The following is a 21871-nucleotide window of genomic DNA, read 5'->3' as shown; positions in this document are numbered from 1 at the left end:
CTTATCATCTTCATTCCTCTCGTATCTGCTAAATTCAGCTAGTTCTTTCTTAGCAGCGATAATTTTCTAAAAAAAAGTTTACTATGTCAGCTTTTGTGGCCTAAGGCTTCATCTACTTTAGCTGCTCATGCTAAGCCACTAATGCTAAACGAGACTATTCAGAGGGAATGCAGTTAATCATACTTCTTCTGTAACACTGGGACGGAGTCCGTGTTTCCCACAGCAGCCGGCACGGGGCTGGCTGGGATTTGTGCTGGAAGCAGCGCTGCTCACACAGGGATGGTTTAGGTCCTGCCCAGCAGAGCTCTGGGAGCCAGGGGCTTCTCTGCCCCTCCCCCCACCCCACAGCAAGCGGGCTGGGGGGGACACGGCCGGGACAGCCGCCCCCCTGCCCCGAGGGCTATGCCGTGCCATGCGGTGCCATGCTCGGCATGGGAAGCGGGGGGCAGAAGGAAGGGGGGGCGCTGGGATGGTGGCGTTTGCCTTCCCCAGTGCCCGCCAGGCGTGCTGAAGCCCTGCCGCCCTGGGGGTGGCTGCGCCCCTGCCTGCCGTGGGGAGCGGGGGGGTCCCCGGCTTTGCTTTGCTGCCCTGCGGCTTCTGCTTCACCTACTGCCCTGCCCTGGCGCAGCCCACGAGTTTTCTCACTTTTACCCCTGTGATTCTCTGCCCCGTCCCACCGGCGGGTGAGCGGGGCTGAGTGGCCAGCTGGGGTTCAACCACGACACCTATTACCTAAATGAAATTTATGTCTTAAACCTGAGTTACAGGGGTAAGTGAACAAAAAGTGATAGAGAAGCTTGTGACTTGATTATCCGCAAGATAGTTTAAGATAGCGCAGATGTGTTGTAGGACAATAGTTATAAAGAATACCCTTTTAAGAAGGACTCAATATTTTTCAAAGGACTTTAATAGGTTTCTCATCTTCTAGATGCTTAGCTGGTGATGAGTTTGAGGCCTGATTTTTACATCACAGGTGTGCAAGGTTTTCTCTAGGCATTTCCCTTAGTGTTGTTTCAAAATGGTTACCTGCAATAAAGAGCTGCTTTTGTAAACATTAACTTTACTTTTTCCCAGTTGGTATCAGTTTAAAAGAAGGGATTTGAAAATCACTTTATAGGTCTTTTTTAAAAAAAGGGGAAGAAAACCAAGCAAAACCTCCATTTTCATTCAGGCCTCAGCTTATATCTAAATCGATTCTTTTAGACAGTTTATCAAACATACTGTTTTTCAAAATTACCTTTTGCTGCACTCCTGGTGCTGAAAGATTAAGGTGTTCAGAGAAAGTGTTTCCTTCAGTCTTGTTTTCAAAAGCATGCTGGGAAGGTTAGTGGACACAGGGATGTAGCAATGATTGGACTGGTCTGGATCTACAGCCTGACCAGCTCTTTTGCTGACAGAAACCAGAATCTGCTGTTTTACGGAGAGTTCTAAGACCCCAAAGGGTGCGAGGGTGGAAGGACCAGCCTGGTGTCTCACTAGGGGGATGCAGCCTTCTGCCAGACATCTCTGGAGCCTACCTCCTCACCAGCCCAGACCTGGTCCTTGCAGCATATTGTTATTGTGCAGTAATGCCTCACTTTTCTCCTCTCCATTCCCCTCTGTCCAGCCTTGTGGCCTCACGTGTGTATCCATGTGGGGGTGTCCAACAGGATCATCTCCTTCTCCACCCTTCTTTCCTGCCCTCAGTGGTTCCCCCAGCCCCTCCAGACTCGAAGCCTCACCCGTGTTGTGTTCCTGTGTTGTCATGTAGGGAGTTTGCCCGTTGGAAGGTGAGGAACACAGCCATCGAGCGGCGGGACCTGCTCCACAACCCACTGCCCCTGATGCCTGAGTTTCAGAGAAGCATCCGCCTCCTGGGCAGGAGACCTACCACGCAGCAGTTCATTGATACCATCATCAAAAAGTACGGCACCCACATCCTCATCTCTGCCACCCTGGGAGGTAGGTGGTGACCTGGGCTGTTTTCTTCTGGGGGGGGTGGCACCGGAGAGCCCCTACGGACCTGGGCCACGCTGCTGGAGGCTGGCTGGCAGCACGGAGCCTGCCTGTGCCCCCCAGCCAGCACCTGGCTCATCGGTAGGCACCGTGAAAATCCCCCGAGTACGGAAAGCCTTTGCAAATGAATTCACAGCACAACGCGTGTGAGTTCGGCATCTGTGGTACGTGTGCACCTGTGCTCCTCCAACAACAACGTGTGTGTACTGGTGTGCGTCAAGATAAACATGCTTCATTTAGCCGGGGAGCCTGGCTGTCATTCCTGCACCTCTGTCCTTAATTTGACAACAGACTCTGTTGGTCCCTCTTTTTGTCAGAATGAAACCAAATGCAGGGGGGGAAGCATCCTTTCTTGCTGGAACCAGAGGAATTTTAAAGAGCTCAAGGAAAAGGGAGTTCAAGGAGTTGGGCAAGGAGCGTGTGCAGCATGGGAAGAGACGGCCAGGAAGGCCTGTGCTGAATGCATAAGCGAAAGCAGTAATGTGGAGTAGACTTTTGAAAAAAGCAAGAGTTGAGTAAAATTCCAAATGTATATGCAAGGACCGCAGAGAGGTTTGTGTGTGCCAGCAGAGTGCGTTGGGGATGACACCAGACGGTACCGTAGGGCCATTAACCCCTGAGTCTGTGCTGCTGTCGGTGCTGCATAAACATTTCAAACACTGAGTACTGAAAACAGGAGGGGTGAAAATCATATGCTCCTCCTGATGCTTGCTGCTGATCTTTTTCTTTTTTTCTCTCTTGTATTATTTTTACCATTCTTTACCCCTTCGGGGTGTGCATTTAAGTGCCTTTCTCTTGAGATCTGTTTATAAGAGATTTTGCAGTGGTGGAGGGGTCTTAATTTTAACATCTATTTTATTGCTGTTGCTTCTTCAATCTACCTGACCTCCAGCTTTGCCACATTGTGAAGTTTGTAGTAAACTTTGAAGAATTTCTGGCCATCTGTCTGTTCCCAAAGCATTCTGAAGACACTGGGATGAGACGTAGATGAGATTAGATGTGTGCAAATGATTCATGGGCAAATGAGGTGGTAGGTAAATTGGCGCAGTTCCATTGAAGTCAAATGGCCTCTCGTGTGGCAAATGTCCTTCAAATATCCTCATGCTGCTCTTCCAGTCCAGGCACTCAAACTGTTTGCTCCATCAGCAAGAAATGTAAGAGAAAGCAGGTTTCCATGCATTAATACAAGTGACTGCCTGCATCAGGCCTTAATGAAGTCTGTGTAAAGATAAACTCCTTTTTATTGAGGAAACTGTTTTTCAGGACAGTATTTTACAGAGCTGAAGCCAGCCAAGTTAAAATCCAGTAAAGAGTTCTTTTTGTGGGTTTACTTTTCTTTCCATTGACATGCCTTTTTCTTCTTGCCACTCACATTCGTGGCAATTCGAAATAAGAAAGACCTTTGATGGTAAAATATATTTTTAATTTTGCCTGGGTGAGGTTGTGAATTATGCACAGGGGCTTGTTTCTTGTCCTGATTTTACAACACAACAATTTTAAATATGCAAAGGCTTGTAATGAGAACTGGTGTTGGAGAGGAGTGCTAAATGCTCCATCAGCCTAGTGCACGGTGAGTAATGGTAGGGGAGAAAAGGAGGATTTATCTTGGCAATGGCAGTCCTGGAGAAAATGTAGATGAAGCTGGGCATGCATTATGCAAGGAGGACACACTCTAATCAGTCTGTGGGCTGAACAAGACCACTGGGATATAAAACCAGACGTGTACTGGCACCCTTGCTCTCCCAGGACCCCACATCTCCTCAGAAAACTCACTGGAGTTCTGCTTTGGATCACAGTTGTTTGTGACTTAGCTTGATGTCTTATTAGGTTGCAAACAAGTGACAAACACGCAGGAAATTGTTCTGCTTTTAAATGCCAGCTGTTGCATGGACCCCAGGAGGCTGGGTGATGGATCAGGCCAGCCCACCAGTTTCACACCTGGCCACATGAGGAACAGCTCCTGATGCTTTTCAACCTACAGAGCAGCCTGCTTCCCCTGGAGCCTAATAAAAAACCAGCTCTGCTCCAGTTTATTTCTGACAATGGGATTGGTGAAGGGTCATTTTGAGGGCATCCATGCTCTGGCATGGAGCACACAGAGCTGAGAGCTAATTTGCAGGGAAAGCCCTGAAGGAAAGACAACTTTGAACATAGCATCAGCTTAATAAACGAGAAATTAAGACTTAATAATGCAGCAAAAGTCTGTTAACCTCTCTTGATCTAAGAGTTGCTTTCTCATGCACACGCTCCATGGGGATGCTGTGCTTTCCCAGGTCTGCACACATGTACACAAAATAGGATTCCAGCAACAGTATTTCAGCTCAGCACCCTTCACTCCTAGGCACAGTATTTGTCCTTCAGGGAAAGCATCGAATCTCATGGGCTTTACTTTCCTGCTTTCTTCTTCTTGCTCGCAGTGGAGGGGTCCAAACACCCCAGGGAGGAAAAATGACAGTTTTTGTGGGGAAATCGCTGATCTCCACTGCCCTAGATTACAGGTTTCTCCTCTCTGATGTCTAGGAGCAGGCTGAGTTGCTCATTGCCTACTTCATGTTATCTAGGGACCAAAAGCTAATGGTGGATCTCCTTGTGAACCAAACCCGGTGTTATTGCCTGATGCAATTCAGTCCAGACTTCCTGGTTGCTCTCTGTCCAAGGCATCTCCAATCTCAGCATTTGTCTAGCTAAAATGAACTAGTCTGGACTGAAAAGTCCTGATTTTTTGTGCCTTGACTATTAATATAAAGCATGATATCTTTCCATAAAAAGCAGTTTTTTTCTCGTTGCTGGTGGAATTGAAGAAGAGTTGATGCCTGGATCCAGCAGGTTCCTCTGAGAACCGCAGCTAAGGAGAGAATTATTCCAGGTTTTCCCTCATCTGTCACAACCTGGCAAAATGGTGGCAAAGCATCTTTTAAGTCTGCTGCATCTCTGTGCAGTTAAATGCTTCCGTTACATGAGAGATTCAAAAGTTTTGGCTCAAAATACACTTTTACGCCAATCCAGCCTATCTTTCCCCAAGCCTTTTGGCTAACTCCCACTCAGATGTCCTTTCAGTGGCAAACTAGTTGCCTCATGAAAATTCACAGAGTCTGACCTTCCTTCAAATCCCCGCTAAAGCTCACCTTAAAGATGAAACCTGACCAGGCGCTGACAGCAGCCAGGCAGCTGGTGTGCGGTGACCGCTGTTTCTCACACTGATCACAGCCATCTTATTACCTTGTGCGCTGCCGGCTGTTTGCTGTAGACACCTGTTGTGTCTCATCAGATACGTGGGCTTTAAATCCTCCGGGAGAGGAACTATCTTTCTGCTGTTTGTGTGGATAGAGCCTGATGTACCAGAGCCTCGATCCCTGCCAAGGTCTCATCGCACCGCTCAGTGCACTGTAATGTTGATGGTGATAAAGGAAATCAAAGCTGGTCATTTTCCAGGGAAACTCATTTTGTGAGAAGTAACAATGATGATGCTGTTAACTACTACGTTGATCGTGGTCAAAAGATAGCATGTGATTTTTAACAAAATATTTGAGAAAAAGCTTTATATGCCAGACTTCTTCACTTAGCTCCCGTGAAGCCAATTAAAAGATTTCAACTGATCAATTCTTTTGATTAAAAGTATCTTCTTTCCACCAAAACTTTCAATTTTTCATCTCAAAACTGAAGGCTCAATCCTCAACATATCAATCGCTCGAGAAACTGAAATCCAATAAAAATATTTTGATTCATTTTTGGTTTGTGTTCAGGCATTTGGCTTCCAGATAAAAGCTGGAAAATTTCCAGGGAAAGCAAGGAGAAGGACTTACTGGGTTGGATTTTTTGCATTTATGTAATAAAAGAAATTATTTGGACAAATCAAACTATTTCAGATAATAAGAACCTTTAAGAAAAGTAACTTCCCTGTCTTACAAAAAAATAAGCAAAAATGCTGAAAAGCAAAATATTTCTTGGCCTAGAAAGTGGTGGTACTTTTTTTTTTTTTTTACCATGCTATCATTGCCAGAGGCAACGTATTCATCAGTGGTTCATCAATCAAATCAGAACAAGTACCATTCCTCTCATTAAGAGAGCTATGTAGAAATGGCACATTCCTAGTGTAGGTGTCTGTTCTTTTCATTTATTAAAATCGGAGCTTCACACGTTAAGGATGCAGGATGGTATTCTGCCTTTTTACTCCTCCTATAGTCCCAGCCTTGTGTTAAGAATGAACTGGATTTTAATCTGGCTCATACAGCAGAAATTGAACTTCTAGGTAAATATTACTTCACACCTTTGTGTCCTTTTCATCTGCTTTTCATTACATACAGGATTCTGCTAATGTTTAGGATGTTTGGTGCTATCAGATCTTAACCGTTCCACTCCCGGATTCTCTGGTTACTGATTAAAAATCACCTGTCGTCCTTTATCTTGTACAGTATTTTTCACTCTCCACTTAAATTACCTGAATGACACTCTGAGAGGGGGGAAAAAAGCAGAAAGGATGGTTGGTTTACATCAACTTTCTTATTTGTTCTTTCCCCTGATCACTCCCCTTCACTCACCCCCCCGCCCTCACCCTTTTGTGGGGTCACTGGAGAGGTACAACTGGTGTTTATTTGTCCTCTTCACCCACCTACATAACTATGTCCTATTTGCAACTTAGATCATTTATTCCTTCTAGAAATGGGGTCAGAGAGAGACTTGCATAAAAGTGGCATCTTCTCCTGTCAGTTGTGCATCGTTCTAGAGCACTGCCCACAGAGAAAAGCATTCCTTGAGTGGGACAAATGGTACTGAATCCTTCCCAGCAGTTGTGTTAAAGCTATGATGGTTAATAAATGTCCAAAATAGTATCTACTCAATTCAGCGGAGCTGATCCCCAGCAGTGATGGACCTGGCCTTTCTGGCTGAATGGAGGAGGCTCGTATGTACTGCACTAAGGTTCTGGTACTGGTGAGGAAGGGTGGGTTCATTTAAGAGTGCTTTGTGTTGGGCTTTTCTTTCTTCAGGTAAGACACATGACATCGTATGTTCCTGTTAAGATGACCCTGCACAGCAGCTTGAAATCTCCTTTTCTTTCTGCTGCAGGAGAGGAGGCCTTGACCATGTACATGGACAAAAGCCGCCTCGACAGAAAGTCAGGCAACGCTACCCAGAGCGTTGAGGCATTGCACCAGCTTGCTTCCTCCTACTTTGTAGATCGTGATGGCACCATGAGGAGACTCCACGAGATCCAGATCTCTACCGGAGCAATCAAGGTACTGTATCTTGCCTTGGGAAGAGAAAGAAGACTGTGTGCCCATGCTACTGCCGTAGGGGTTGAGGGCAGGACATTGCCAGTTCAGTGTGATGGCTTTTTTGATCACAAGTTGTTTTCTTCCTGTGCTGATTTCCTAAGGTAAATTGGTTTTTTACCAGCCTTATTGAAGAATTTATTTCCCCAGAGCCAGTCATACATGGAAAGGGGTGGGCATCCAATGTGATGGTTGTCTAGGACAGGAGACTTCCACTACTGTGAGGCAGTGACCCCTGGAAGGAAGAGAGGGAAAAGACAATCCAGATCAGCAATGGAGGTTGGAAGGGAAAGGCAGGTCTGTGAAATGTTCAACCCCATGCAACCCAGAAGTATTTTCCTCTTGTGGGTATGACTGCTAAACATCTCTCAGATGAATTTGCTACAAGAAAAGGTGAAAAAATCAGTGTGGCATTGCTGAGGTACCTTGAATGAAACAGACTGAGAGACAGCTAGGGGGCTTGTGGCAGGCAGGGAGGCAAGCTGCTCAGAGCATACAGAACAGGGGAAATGGTTCTGCAGACAAAGGCTGCCTTCTCTGAAAGCAATCATCCTATACTGGGGAGGGATTTTATTGTTGCAGAGTTCACCTCAGGGAAGGTGATGTGGATGGAGTTGTCATTGTTAGCCATTTCTGAAAGGTTTCAGCTCTTGTTATTGTTCTGTGCTGTCTCATGGCTGAGTCTGTTCCCTTCTGGATGGGAAATCGTATTGAGATATTGAAACAGCGATGGCAGATAACCGCCCTTTGTGAATTCAGGAAGGGCAGCTCTTCTCCATGGCTGGAAACCATTAGCAACAACCACAGCAAGAGCACTGCAGGCCATGTGTGCCTCCACCTAACCTCAGCACAAGGATGGTCTGCACATATGTTGTGGGAGCACTAGGCACCACTGTGGGCTTGCAATCCATCTCTGTATCTTGCTTTCCAATAAGAGAAGCCAGGGAATAATTCCCCTACTTGCTTCTGATGTTCTCCAATGGAGATGCTCTATGAGAAACATCAATCTGCAGGACATCATTGCCAAGCCCAGAATAACATGTGGTACCATAAAGAAAGCAGGCACATTTCACTCTATTTTTTGCAGCTTGTGAGTGTGCCAGACATTAGTCGTGTCTGTTCAGTGTGGCACATTATTTCCCAATTAGGGAAGATGCATTTTGGATTGCATCAGCTGGTGACAAGCAGTCATCATATTACAAGGTCTGAAACTGCCTGGGGAAGACATGGTGCTGCAGTCAAAGGGGACACTCTGTTTTCTCCATCCTCCACAGGTAACAGAAACTCGTACCGGCCCCCTGGGCTGTAACAGCTACGACAATCTGGACTCTGTGAGTTCTGTCCTTCTGCAAAGCACTGAGAGCAAACTCCACCTGCAAGGTAGGGCACAGGAACGGGGGAGCTGGACATGCAGGGCATGGAGGGGGGGGGATGAAATGAGAGAGGGGTGCCCTTTATTCTAGCCTGCTTCCATCCTCTGTTTGCTGCGATCACCACCTTTGCTGTAAGCTCACTGAAGCAGGACTGATGGCTTCTGGCGGCTTCATACGATGCTCAGCACAGCAGAGCCAGGGCTTGACAAGGGACTGAGCTAAAGGTGCAAAAGACTGCAGACTTGGACCCCAGTGAGGTGTCTGGGTGCCCTCTGCCAATGAATTTTCATGAACTTCTATGTATTATACATATATCAATATACATAAATGTGGCCTTTTCCATTAATATTGTAGGGATATTCCATCCACGTCTCTGTCCCTCCCAAATTGCTGTTTTGCGTAAGAGGTTTGCAGATCAGCTTTTGGGATTCTGTAATGACGGTAATCTTTGGGAAAAGTCACAAAGGTTTTATTTGGATGCTAGAAGCCATGGCTTCAGTCCCAGTTGGGGAACTAGTCCAGAAGTCAACAGATAGAGGTCATGACTGAATTAATAAATAAATACATGCCGGTTAGCAAGAAGTCAACTTCAGTACAAGGAGGAAATTCACTGGGCGTGTAATTTACTAAGGTTATTCCCAAGTTTTTGACAAAATAAGGAAATGTTGGATTTAACTGCTCATTTGCCCAGATGGTTTTATTTCTGGAATCCTTGTACTTGCACAAATTTTAATTTTTCAGATGAATGGGCTACATTACATCTTCCGCTTTGAGTATAATTTGGCAAGTGCTGTTTTAATCTTGGGTTCACAGAAACTGGGTTTCATTTACTGAGTCATGTTGTGGATATTATTATTGTTGTTATTATTTGCCTTTAAAAATAATAGGCAGGTTGTCTTCACTATTCCAGTGATTATCTAAATCACTGAGTTCAGGTTATTACCTAATTAACAACACACAATTTGAGGCTTTTTTATATACTGTGATTATGGCTGCTGGTAATGAAAACCCAAGGATGACACACCAGATAACTAGGTAAACAGCTAAATAAGCATACAGCTTGGTTTATAGCAGACAAACTGGTAAGTAGGTAAATCAATAGATCTCTATTGGCTATCTGATCCTACAAGATAAGAGAAAGAGCAAGATGCCAGGGAGGGGGAAAGAGGTGGAGGAAGAGTGAAAGTTTAGGAGAGAGGTGGGATGTAAGATGAGTGAGGCTGTGATTTCTGATGGGAGCAGACAGAGGACCTTTGGGGTCAACCACACATGGGTCTCATGGAGCTTCATAGCATAACGCAGCACAGAGAGGACAGACCCAAGCCAAGAGAGACAGCGAGGGAAGGGAGCAAGGTAAGGCTCTTCCTAATAGAACAAAGTGACCTTTAAAGCTACACCTGAGTTTTCTGCCTAATCTGGAGTGCAGTTCTTGGGATAATTACCCAGGAACCTTCCTCTGCTCTGAGAGGCCTCATTAGGAATTAGTCATAGGGCTGCAGGTAATGGATCGTGACCAAGTCTCCCCTGATCTGATTAGCAGCTGAGCATGAGCTGCTGACAGAAATCCACGTTACTACCTTCATGTCACTCTGGCTCTATAAACGAGCAGCTTCTTCATGACAGGAAGAAATTCTATTTCTGAACTTGCTGCAGCCCAGCCCTGAGAGTTGTGCTTCCAAAACTTGCCCTCTAGGAGATGCAATGGCTGGACCCAGATCTAAGCTACATATTCATGTCTGCATGTAGGGTTTGGGAAGGTCAGCCAGCCTGGAGATTTAGGGAAGGACCTGGATGCATGTGCAGTATCTGGTTCTGCACTTGTGGTTAAATGGACAGAAGAGCATCACTAATTTGTAAACCAGTATGCATGTGGACCCAGCATGCACGTCCATCTGTGTCAGATGCCTTCATTCGGGTGTATACACAGGTATATTAATCGCAGTAGCTCAGAAGGTTTGCCTTTTAAATAGCACGATCTAGGGACAGGTTCCCTGTCCTGTGCATGGGGAGGGCTGTGCACAAAGCTGGGGGGACCAGCCCGCACGGGGCTGGGGGAGATCTTGCTGTGGGCTGGGAACTCACAGGTGACTGCATTTATTTGTGCTTTGCATCCTCCTGTCCCTGCAACCAGCATGAAACCATCCCTTCACCTGCCTCCACCTCTGGTGTGGCTGATGCATGAGCTGCCTGTGCTGCCTGGAAAAGGAGTAAGCCGAAGCATGGGAGGGGAAGGTGCTAACAGCTCCTCAGCAGTCTGGTGGGAAATGGGAACATGTGTTCCCTAGAAAAGTGTCCTAGGCTGAAATTTGAAAATCTGAGTGAAAAAAAGCATCACTTTGAAAAGTTCTGGGAAATTAAAATTGCAGAGACACGTCCTCTTGGGCAGCGTATGTTAATATTGCAACGTGGCACTATTTCAATAGGGTAAAATCCTTCTGTGCTATTCTAAACACTGTGACATAAAACCAGGAAATATTGCATAGGTAGTTTATTACACCAAATACGGTAATAGACTGTTAAATTTACAGTACAATTAATGTTAAAGTCTTTGCCAAGGTGGGCAGAGCAGTGATGACAATACAAAACATTTCATTTTTTCAGTGAAACAAAATGAGGGAGTATGAAAAATACATTTAGACCTTTCCCTGTCAAAAGTGCTTTTGGAGTCAACACACTCTCACAAAATGCTTCAATGAAACTGCATTTTCAACAGAGAACTCTTCTATGGAAAATGTCTCAAATAGCTCTAATTTAGAGCTGGGGAAATTTACCTCTTTTAATGCAGGAAGCTTTTTATATACAGTCCGAAGCCAAACATCTCTCTAATAGTTTTTCTGGGTGAATTAAGGACATGTTCCCTTGTCAGAAACTTCACATTCTGCCTGTAGTTAGCTAAGACAAACCAATACCAAATCAGTGTTGCTCTGAATTTTTAAAGAGGAACTTTATGCTTTACAGACTGGCAGAATTCCTCCTTCCGATCAATAAGTTACCTTCAAAACTAAGATATTCTCCCTAACACTTGCCACTAGCAAACCTACCTTCTGCATCTATTATCAGCTACTGAGGCTGCTGTGGAGGATAAGCCTATTCCTTGTGCGCTTAGAACAGTGGTCTCAACCAATATGGCCTTCTTGCAACCTCATCTTTGTCAAGATTACCTTAAACCATTAATCACACCTGTGCTTTACTGGCAGCTGTAATCAACTCAATTTCAGTAATATCTAGTTACTGGGCATGGTATGGAACTACACATGAATGGGAAGGGTACCAGGACTGAGATGCTGCTAGCCCAGTACTTGTACAACATCTTGCCAACATCTGCTCACAAGGGTGTTCAATACAAACCCAAAAATACTGGTATGAATTTGCCCTTGTCTGGGTATGATGATAAATGTGTGGGGATTTATATATGTCAAGGTACAAATGTGAGAGCAGGCATGGCTGTATTTCAGTAACCCTATTACTTTTATATATCTATATCTATATCTATATCTATATGTACACCCTGTAATGATTTCTTCCACAAGGAAATTCCTAGCTGGAAGATCTGAGTTGCCTGTAATCCCTATAGAATGTTTGCAGTTTTTAAGTTAGAGCTTTGCATTTGGAGTATGCACACTCATGTTTTGATGGGTCGCTGGATTTGTGTCACTAGTGTTCCTGGTCTAAGCACATATTTGAATATGTGCTGCTTGTTAAATGCTACAATTAACTCTATGGATTCCAGCAGAACTGCTCACCTGGTTAAACTTAAGTATTTCTGTAAGTGTTTTGTTGAATTGGTGCTAAATGTACAGGGGTTCTGACTACCTCTTAAACATGAGGTTATTTCTTCGAAGAGGATATCCTGGAAACGGTGGTGTTTTTTTTTAGAAACCACAAGTTTTATGGGCAAAAAGTGAGCCTCCACATGAGGAACTCTGCAGGGTAGGATGGGACGGTGTTATGTTTTGGAGATTACAGGGTATTCATGTTTCTGCATGTATTGAGATACACAATGCACGTCCTTTGCAATGGGAGGTGCTTTCCCTGAAACTTTAGTTGCTTTTTTTACCCCTATTCCTTCCAGAGGAAAAAAAAAAAAATAATCTCTGAAGCTGGTGTCATTTGTAGCTGGGACCAGACAGCTTGTTGGTGCTGTTACCCACGTTAAAACTGGAAGAGAAACTATGGTGAGCTGAAGAGCCTGTGGTCATTTGGGCCTCACATTCAAAGGGTGAGGCCAGGTCAGGTTGCTTCTTCATGAAGCACAGAGTGGAAAGATTTATTCAAGGGACTTGGGCCATGAATAAACGGGGTCAATGCACATCAAGAAGCCCAGGCCCCCTCTCCTGTGAGCTTGCAGGCTCAGTGAGTACAGCAGCCTTCAGGCCCTCCAAGCCCCCTTTGTAGATCTCGGTTCTCCAATAGCACTGCACTTTGTTTCCATCCTGAAGGGAAGTCTTGGAGCCAGGCGGGTGGGACCATCCCTGTCAGTGCGAAGGTTCAAAAAGGAACTGTCCCTCTGGTGGTTGCTTCAGATCAATCCCTAAAAGAGACTGAAGTTCAGTCCTTCCTGAAGACAATGGAAAGAAAGCTAAGGTGCTTGTTGAGAAACATCTCAGGAAAGACCAGATGGGTCTCAAAATGATAATCAGCCTTAGACCACTTTTGAGGTTCACTGGGGTGCGGTAGGCTGTGGCCAGCCCCTTGCATGTTCCCTCTCTTCCCCACAACAGCACCACAGAAAAGGCAGCAGGATCTGTGCAGGCACAGTGCCTCCAAATGCCAGGCTTGACATCCTTCCCTGGGCAAGTGCCACAGACATCTTGTCCAGCTCAAGGTTGCTCTGGGTTCATCCTGCCCGGCGGCTGCCGCTGCTCCGTGCTCGGCTGCCAGTTGGGTCAGACAGTGGGGCAGCTCAATGACAGCAGGCATGGTGCTTGTGGAGACTGTGCCCTGGCAATAGCAGCAGGGAGAGGAACCAGAGGTCCCTGTGCCTTCAACATCCTCCTGATCCCTCCAGACTTGGTCTTCCAGAGGGACCTTGTCAAAACTGAGATCTCTCAGTGGAACCAAAATCAAAAGGGTAATGGGGGTGCCAGGGTCACTGCCCACCACTCTTCTCTTGTCTGAGGTGGACGTGACCCATCACTGAGATGGGCCTGAACTCCTGTAAGGAGTCACAGCCCTCCTTGCCCTTCCTGCACACTGTCATCCTCTGAATTATTGTCTTATTTTCATTCCACTCCAATGAGCTGTCAGGCACGGATACAGTAATTCAACGCAATAGAAACACAAACAGATGGGTAATTGACCTGCATGCCTTCATTACGTTGGAGTTCAGTGCTGCTGTTCGAGCCATAAACTCCTTTATCTGCCACTCCAAAATCCTTGGGCCTTTTATGAGGAAGGCGAGCGGGCCAGGCTTCCCGCAAAAGGCTTGCTCGGAGTTATTGTTGTCTCTGCCTCGTGCACCGCAGACGCTGACTGAGTTTGACAAGCAGGACTCACCAGGTAGAAAAAAACATCTGTGAACCCTCAGGGACATCTGCAGGGGGACAGGAGATGGGGGCTGGAGAAGGACAGATTGGAAAAACACGTACACTGTGCGCGAGGCAAACACTTAAACTGTTATCGTGTCCTCTGGTACCCGAGCAAGCGTACGCCTGCACAGATGGATGGATACGCAAACACTTGCTATGGAGAAAGAGACATGGGGATAGATCTCTCAGCTAATGTAAATCTTCAGAGCACCACTGAAATCATTGGCACTAAATCCATTTGCACTTTTATAGGATTTGGCAAGTAGCCTTCCTAGCAGGGAGAGAGCTGAAAAGACTCGGGTACCCAACTCCTGTATTTATACCATGGGAACTGGGCACTTAACTCTGCAAGGGTCTTTTATAAATCCTTCCTTGTATTATTTTCCTTTCTTCTGTTTCCTTTTCTCTTTCAGTGTGTGGTTTCCATGTTTCTGTGGTACCAAACCTATTTAGTCTCTCTCAAATAGATCAGAACAGCGTAACGCTCATCACTTCTGAACTAGCACTCGGTTGTCAAGTGTAAAACCAGTCCTAACCCGGGAACAAGGGAGGCTTTGGCTTCAGCTGCTTTGTGCTGTACTGGAATCCAGGACTGGGATGAAGGGGGTACACTGGATGTTGTGGAGGGGGTGTTAACTGTCACCTTTCCCTCACAGAGCAGGTGGGTTCTGCTCTCAGCTACCTCACTAGTTGCACTGGAGGCACACAATTTGTAGCTCACCTTCTTTACTCATGACAGCTCCAATAGAAATACCCCAGCAGCTTTTAATTCCTCAGCATCACTTTCCCAAGCTGTTAATGAAACAGGTTTTGAAAAGAACAGATACCTGAAATGACATCTTTTCTTGTTTCCCCCACCCCCTTCTCTGCCTCTTGTTTCTATGCCAGGTCTCCAGATCATCTTTCCTCAGTATTTACAAGAGAAGTTTGTCCAGTCTGCCTTGAGTTACATCATGTGCAACGGCGAGGGGGAGTACATCTGCCGGAACAGCCAGTGCGGCTGCCAGTGTGCGGAGGAGTTCCCGCAGTGCAACTGCCCCATCACTGACATACAGATCATGGAGTACACCCTAGCAAACATGGCCAAGACCTGGACAGAAGCCTATAAAGATCTGGAGAATTCAGGTAACCAAGCAAAACACATTTTCCAATTGATTTATTTCAAACAAAACATGTCACATTATACCAGGTAAGAATCTCTTCTTCCCTCAGTATAGTGCTCCAGTTCGGATAAAAAATAGAGGCTATTGAACCCAAAAATGTGATCTTAGTCTTGAGGGAGTACCTTTTTTTTTCTGTTTCAGATACAGACAAAAACCCATGCCACATGTAATTCTGTGTGTAACGGGATATTTTCTATGGAAGGATTTGTTTGCTTAAAAACCTGATTTTTCATAGCAACCCTGCTCAGAATCCCTCTTTAATAGTTCTACAGAGAAACTTCCACAATATGAATGATGCAGAAATTGCTTTTCAGATTTGCATGAATGATTTATTCCACTTTGGTGAAAGGCAATTCACAGAGCGAGAGCACAGGCCATATGACACCTCATTTGAGATAGAGAGGAGAAGGGGAAACGACTTCCCTCTCCTATGGTGCCGATGCTTGCTGGTGTGAACGTTTTGCTTCTCTCTCCACTTCCTACCAGTCTGAGGCTGGAGGTGTCAGTGGAGTTTGTTCCACGTTGATGCTGGGCAGCACCCATAGTAGCTGTGTGGTAGCACTTACGTGATACGCACTCTCAAGGGCTGGAGGTAGGAAAGAGAGCAACAGTACTGGTGCAGTCACATCCTTTCCTTTGGCAAGCAGTCTGCATGCCCCGAAGCCCCATGGGCACTATGCTGAACTTCTTCGAGAGCTTACCCCTGTCCTGACTCTCATCTTTTAGTGTTAGCCAGTTACTTCCCCACACATTTTCTTTAACGTTTATGGTCATAACTGTCCAGGTCTCTGTGTTAGGAAAGAAAACTATGAGGAAGGGACCATCTAGTTTCATGCAAGGCACTGAAGAATTCTTCTTCAGAAGTCTTCCCGGCAGCAATTTCTTTCTTCATGTTGAAGGTCACCTTAATCCCTTGAGTGGCTGGAACAAAGCGGCCTGTGTTGTTTTCTTGATAGGCTGTTGAGGACTGCTTCATACTTTGATATGCGAATCCTGCTGGCATGTCTGCTGTTGCACATATTCTTATGTCCACCTCCTGCGGTCAACTTGGTGCTCAACTGAGCAAAGTAGTTAATAGCCCAGGGCTGATGACCATATTGACAAGGTCCCCCCATATACGTACACTAGGGGAAGCTGCAAGGCTGGGGCTGTTCCAGTAGTAAGTCACTAGCTGAAGAGGTCAGTGGTTTTCTGGGGGTTTCTATAGATTCACGGACGGGGTGGGTGCACTAGGGCAAATCAGAAGTGTGGATACTAGAAGCTTCTGCTAGATCAGTACTACACAAATTAGGGTTACTGGTAGTGCTTGCCTGCACAGCTCTGCCATTAGTTATACGTTGCTAGTTGTGGTACAGGATCTTCATACAAGATGCTCAAGAGCCACATGTTGGCCACCATTCATCAAACCCCTTTACACTCCCAGGGCATCTAACCCAGACACTTAGAAGGTGAGAGCCCTATGGAGAGAGAGGAATTACAGTCCAACAGTGATTGCTTTACTGTTACATTCTGTACTTGTTGCACTCAATCTAAGCAAAGGCTGTGGTAGATAATTATATTCGGTCTCCCTCCCCTTGAGATTTCAACAGGGGAAGGTGTTTTTTCATTTGCCATGTTAAAATGACACATTGCAGTGCAATTCTCTGTTGTGCTATAGCCATATTCCACCCAGGACTGGAGGCTTTTCAGGGCTAGACGGAGTGATTATCTTTATGTTTAAAGCTGCTGCATCTCATTCATCACTTTGTTGCATCATGCGTGAACTTATCCTTTGAGATGAAAGTTGCTGTCACAAAAGACTGTAGCATTAGTATTTTGCTTTTTTTGTTTTAATAAATATTCCCAATAACGAGAGGATTTTCTTCATTATGAACAGCAGAAAAGAAATCTCTAATGAAATCTGAAGACTTTTCCAATAAAGTAGGCTGAAAGGCACATGAGTGCGCTGAAAGCATATACCATTTCCACAGGAAGCTGCTGATAGCTTGAAAGATCTGTATTCTGGCTCTGACGTGTGTTGGATTCCTATGCTAATTTGAAAAAATCATGTGGGACAAATCAAGACTTGGTGTGATTTGGGATAGCATCTTCAAAGTCAAGGAGGCTGCAGTGAACTGCTGCTGCTGTAAATCAGCTCAGGAGCTCTCTTAGTCCTGTGCTCCATCGCTCATGTGTAAATTGAGAAAAATAACACTGCCTCATTCTTGGCATTTTAGTATGGCTGGCCAAAAAATTCTGCATCGGAACTGTGATTCTGGGTTTTAAAACAGCACTTTGATTAAAAGTCATGGGGTTTGGGCTTTTTTTGCAGTGCTATTGCTTTCTGACAAAAATGTGATTTTATTTTTTTTTTAACTGAAAAGACAAGCACTGGAAAAATGAAAGTTTCATACTTGAAAGAGATGTTTGACACGGCCATTTCACTGAAATGCCACCATCCTTCTCCAGAGGCTGGACCTCTGCCCCCTGCCACCTGTGATGAAGAGTCATTGCCATGGGACTGCCTGCAGGGACTGGGTGACTCAGCAAAAAGAGAGGCCACGTTGCATTATGGGGGATGTAGTCCCAGCCATCATCGACATTGTGCAGATGAATGAAATAAAACCAAATGCAAACAGATTTATTAGTTCATTGGAAATTCTCAGGGTTAAGAATGAATTATTCCCAGAAGGGTACAAGACTTAGCACAATCCAGCCATAGCCTTGGCTGGGGCCTCCAGGGACAGTTATAAATAAATATAAAGAAATAATGAAGAATCTATTCTTTTGGGAAAGTATTTTCTTTTTTCACCACCACCCCCCCCCCTTTTTTAGAACAACCTCATTCAACTTTTATTTTGCTGGATTTCTTTGCTAATTTGTTTTTCTCCCAATGTTGCACTGCAGTATCAAAATGTGCACACTGCACTGAATTTTCTCCTTTACTCGTCTCTATGAAAAATGTAGCACATTCATCATCAAAAGGAAAAGATCTTGGTCTTTTGCACAAACAGGCTTTTGAGGAAATTGATTTATAAGGGGCGGGAAGCAAATGCAAGGCTTTTACTGCTGAAAGGTACCCGGAGTAATCAGCATGGTCAACAGAAGCAATTATACGTGATGATAGTTTCAGAGGACCACTGAACAAGAGAGAATCATTTTTGGGGAGGAGAAGGGCACTGAAAGCAACATTACAAATAGAGTGAAAACCTGAGAGATGATTAAAAAAAAAATAAACCTCTGTTATCTTTGGTGAAGAAAGGAGACAAGCAGATGTCCCATGGATCTTGATAGTGCAATGATGAAAATTATTTTTATCAGGTGCTCAGTTTCACCATGTGATGAGTAGGATGTGAACATCCATTTACCATCTATGCAATGATGGTACTGACTAACGCATAGATGTTCTGTGGTAGGCAGTTGAGCATGAACTGCAAGTTGCTGGATAATAGGAAATCTGTTATGCAAATATCCATAAGCTTTTTATGATGGGTTGTAAATTATCTGGTCTGATTTTCTTCAATAATTCTATGGATTATTACTTTTTTTGAAAAGATACCATCCTTTACCAGCTTTCATTTTTTACTTTTTTTTTCCTGGCTATTGTCCTCTTTTCCTTCTGAAAATGGGATGAAGGAATTTTAAAAAAGGATTCAGAAAAGAAGAAAAATAATGTAGATAGCTTACAGGAAAAGAGGGCCGCATTTCATGTTGGCTGCTTTGTGGGGTTTATGGCAGGGCTCTATCCAGCCTCCCCCCAGAAACAGGACCACCACCAGCAGCAGGTCAGGTCAGCCATGGCTTCGTCTGGCAGAATCTAAAATAAGGGGTTCTGCTGCATCTCTGGGCAGCATGTTCCAGTGCTGCATTACTGCCAAGTAAAGAAGTTTTTCAATAAGCCATTTGAACTTCTCAAGCTGCAAACTTTCTATTACTCCTTATTATATCATATGTGTCTAACAAGAGGAGTTTCTCTCCTTCGTATCTGTAAGTACCTTTTTAACAGTGGTAAGCTGTAATTAGATTGCCCCTTGGCAGCTCCACCAGATTAAACAAGTGCGGCTTCCTCCACCTGACCCTGCAGGACTTGTGCTCCAGGGCCTTGACCACCTAGGTAGCCCGCAGCTGTGCCCTCCTCAGTTTCTCAACACTTCTCTTTAATTGGGTGACCCTAAAGTTGGCAGAGAAAGACAGGTGCAGCCTCAGTAGTGCCAAGTAGAGGGGAAGAGAAACTTCCCCAACCTCCTGGATTTAGCCCAGTATGCAGTTTGTGTTGTTCCCAGTCAGAACATAGTGCTGACCCACCTTCAGCATGGTGCTCACCATAACCCCAGGACCTTTCCAGCAGCTGTTGTTCAACTGGTTGTTTCCAAGCCTGTACTGACGTGTGTGGTGGTTCTCTCCTGGTGCAGAACTCTGTTCTTTTCTTTATTGCATTTTATAGGCTTTTTGTTGGCCCACTCCTCGTGTGTCTCAGTGTGTCAAAGCCAGTTTACTGGTATCAAAAATTGAGTTATTTTCTACTGAAAAATGGGAACCATCTGTTTTTTCCATATGAGGATGTCCCAGCCTGGTAATCAGAGTCTAAGCAAACTATATTTCTAAATTAGGAAGAAAGGGGTGATCGTAAACAGAAACAGTATCAGATTTTTTTTCTTTTGTCATGAAAAAAAACCCTCAAACAAAGCCTACATAATGCTTTTTTCATTATCAAACAAAATCAAATGGAAATAAAGTGATTACAAAACAACATTTAACAACGTATTTTTGGATCAATTAGAATTTTCTTTTGGCTAAAACTGACACATTTTGTTCTGACCTTAGCCTTGCAAACTATTTTATTTTCATTGTTACATAAAGCAACCCATTTAACTTCAAATGTTCATGAAGTTAAATAAGAAAAAAAGGATCAGAATGCTCTGCTTAAAAATGAGAAAGCTGGACATTTTAACACAACCCAAACCCTTCCTCTGGGGATTTTTTAAGGCTTTTTTTTTTTTTTTTTTTTTTTTTAACAACACAGCCAAAGTGATTTGACTTCAACAACAAATGACATTTTAGGAGCAGATGAAAAACAATTTAAATGAGAACTCTTTAACTGACAATGATTACAACGCCTTGCTTTTTGTTCATAACCCCCAGACTGTAATCCTGTGCTCTAGGGAATTTGCTTCTCTTTTTTACTTCACCCTGTACACATTAACTGTGTTGTTTCACCCTCGTACTCTCTGGCTTTCATTTCCCGTGTGGGAGCAGCAGCAGCCCTGGAATCAGTGGGCTTCCTGGGGCAGACTGGCAGACCAGTGAGTTAATGGGCATCACCTTCCTTTAGCAGAGCACTGATGGCTCATACATCATTGCTGTTTCTCCATCCTGCTAGTGACAAGCTTTGGAACTTGGTTGTAGTTCAGAAACCTCTGTATTTCTCCACATTTTTGTGTTTTTCAGATGAGTTTAAATCCTTCATGAAAAGGCTACCTAGCAACCACTTCCTGACCATTGGGAGCATCCACCAGCACTGGGGGAACGACTGGGATCTGCAGAACCGCTACAAGCTGCTGCAGAGCTCCCTGGAAGGCCAGCGCCAGAAGATCCAGCGCACTGCCCGCAAACTCTTTGGCCTCAGTGTCCGGTGTCGGCACAATCCTAACCACCAGCTGCCCAGAGAAAGGTACCTTCATCCTTCCTTGGGGATGGCTGTGGTGTGGCAGGTGGCTGATGGAGCTGAGCCGGGGCTAAACCTAGCAGCCTTGGATACAGGATGTGCTAACATGGAGGTTTGGGGGAAAGTGGTAAAGTCTGGGAGTGGGTTGGAATTTCTGGAGGTGTAAGTAACCATTACCACACACCTAAGCATATTTGCATCCTTCTGCGTGGTCTTACCTACCCAGGTGAAGGGCAGTGGCTTATTCTGTGGTGTTCTACAAGAATATTTCAGAGCTGCCATCAGACAGCCAAGCAGGCTAAGCTGCTTTTTAAGCCATTTTGCCTCATATACCACCGCCAAGCTTTAGGCCTCCATTTGTTGTTAAAGTGGACATATGGAGCACAAGATGCTTCAGCCCATTTTTGAGTTGTGTTCCGCAATGAGTGTAGCTAGAGCGAGAGAGAAGCTTTAGTTTTGATTGGGAGTAGATTCCATCACTTCTACAAACTGCAGAGTAAACCTGCAGTCCTGCCCTGGCCAGAAGCTCAGCAATGTTGTTACAGGTGGAGAGAGTAGATTTTCCATTACAGTTGCACAGCTGTGGATATCTAATAATCACCTCCTGCTGGCCCCTTTCAGCACTGACCTATAGCTGTGTTTAAGTTTCCTTCCAATCATTTTTGGAGACTTGAATCCATGGATTTTAACAAACAGCTCTTGCTATTTCTTTCTATGTTGTCTGAAGTGAAGTAACACTGAAAATCTTGGGGAAAAAAATGAGTCCAAGTGCTTTTTCTTCCATGTTTCTTTTGGAAGGGTCAGGCCAAGTTAATATTTGTAGAGGAATGCTTTCTCACCTCCTTCTTTTCCTAATTATTCAGTGTCGAGAGAACATTAACTGGTTGACTGCTGTCTC

At 44.8% G+C, this 21871-nt stretch overlaps 1 protein-coding gene across 1 annotated transcript in view; it reads left to right on the top strand.

Moving 5' to 3' along the window:
* BRINP1 (BMP/retinoic acid inducible neural specific 1) overlaps positions 1-21871 on the top strand; it is an 88317-nt gene that overhangs the window by 59509 nt on the left and 6937 nt on the right. Inside the window, exons 3-7 of the mRNA XM_056352944.1 lie at positions 1751-1941; positions 7060-7229; positions 8540-8645; positions 15055-15291; positions 20757-20979. Of these exons, the coding sequence (XP_056208919.1) occupies positions 1751-1941; positions 7060-7229; positions 8540-8645; positions 15055-15291; positions 20757-20979 (927 nt within the window). The remainder of the gene's footprint in view (positions 1-1750; positions 1942-7059; positions 7230-8539; positions 8646-15054; positions 15292-20756; positions 20980-21871) is intronic.

The sequence above is a fragment of the Falco biarmicus genome, chromosome 9 (genome assembly GCF_023638135.1).
Source record: "Falco biarmicus isolate bFalBia1 chromosome 9, bFalBia1.pri, whole genome shotgun sequence".
Classification (NCBI taxonomy): Eukaryota; Metazoa; Chordata; class Aves; order Falconiformes; family Falconidae; genus Falco; species Falco biarmicus.
This window is presented reverse-complemented; position numbering and strand designations above follow the sequence as displayed.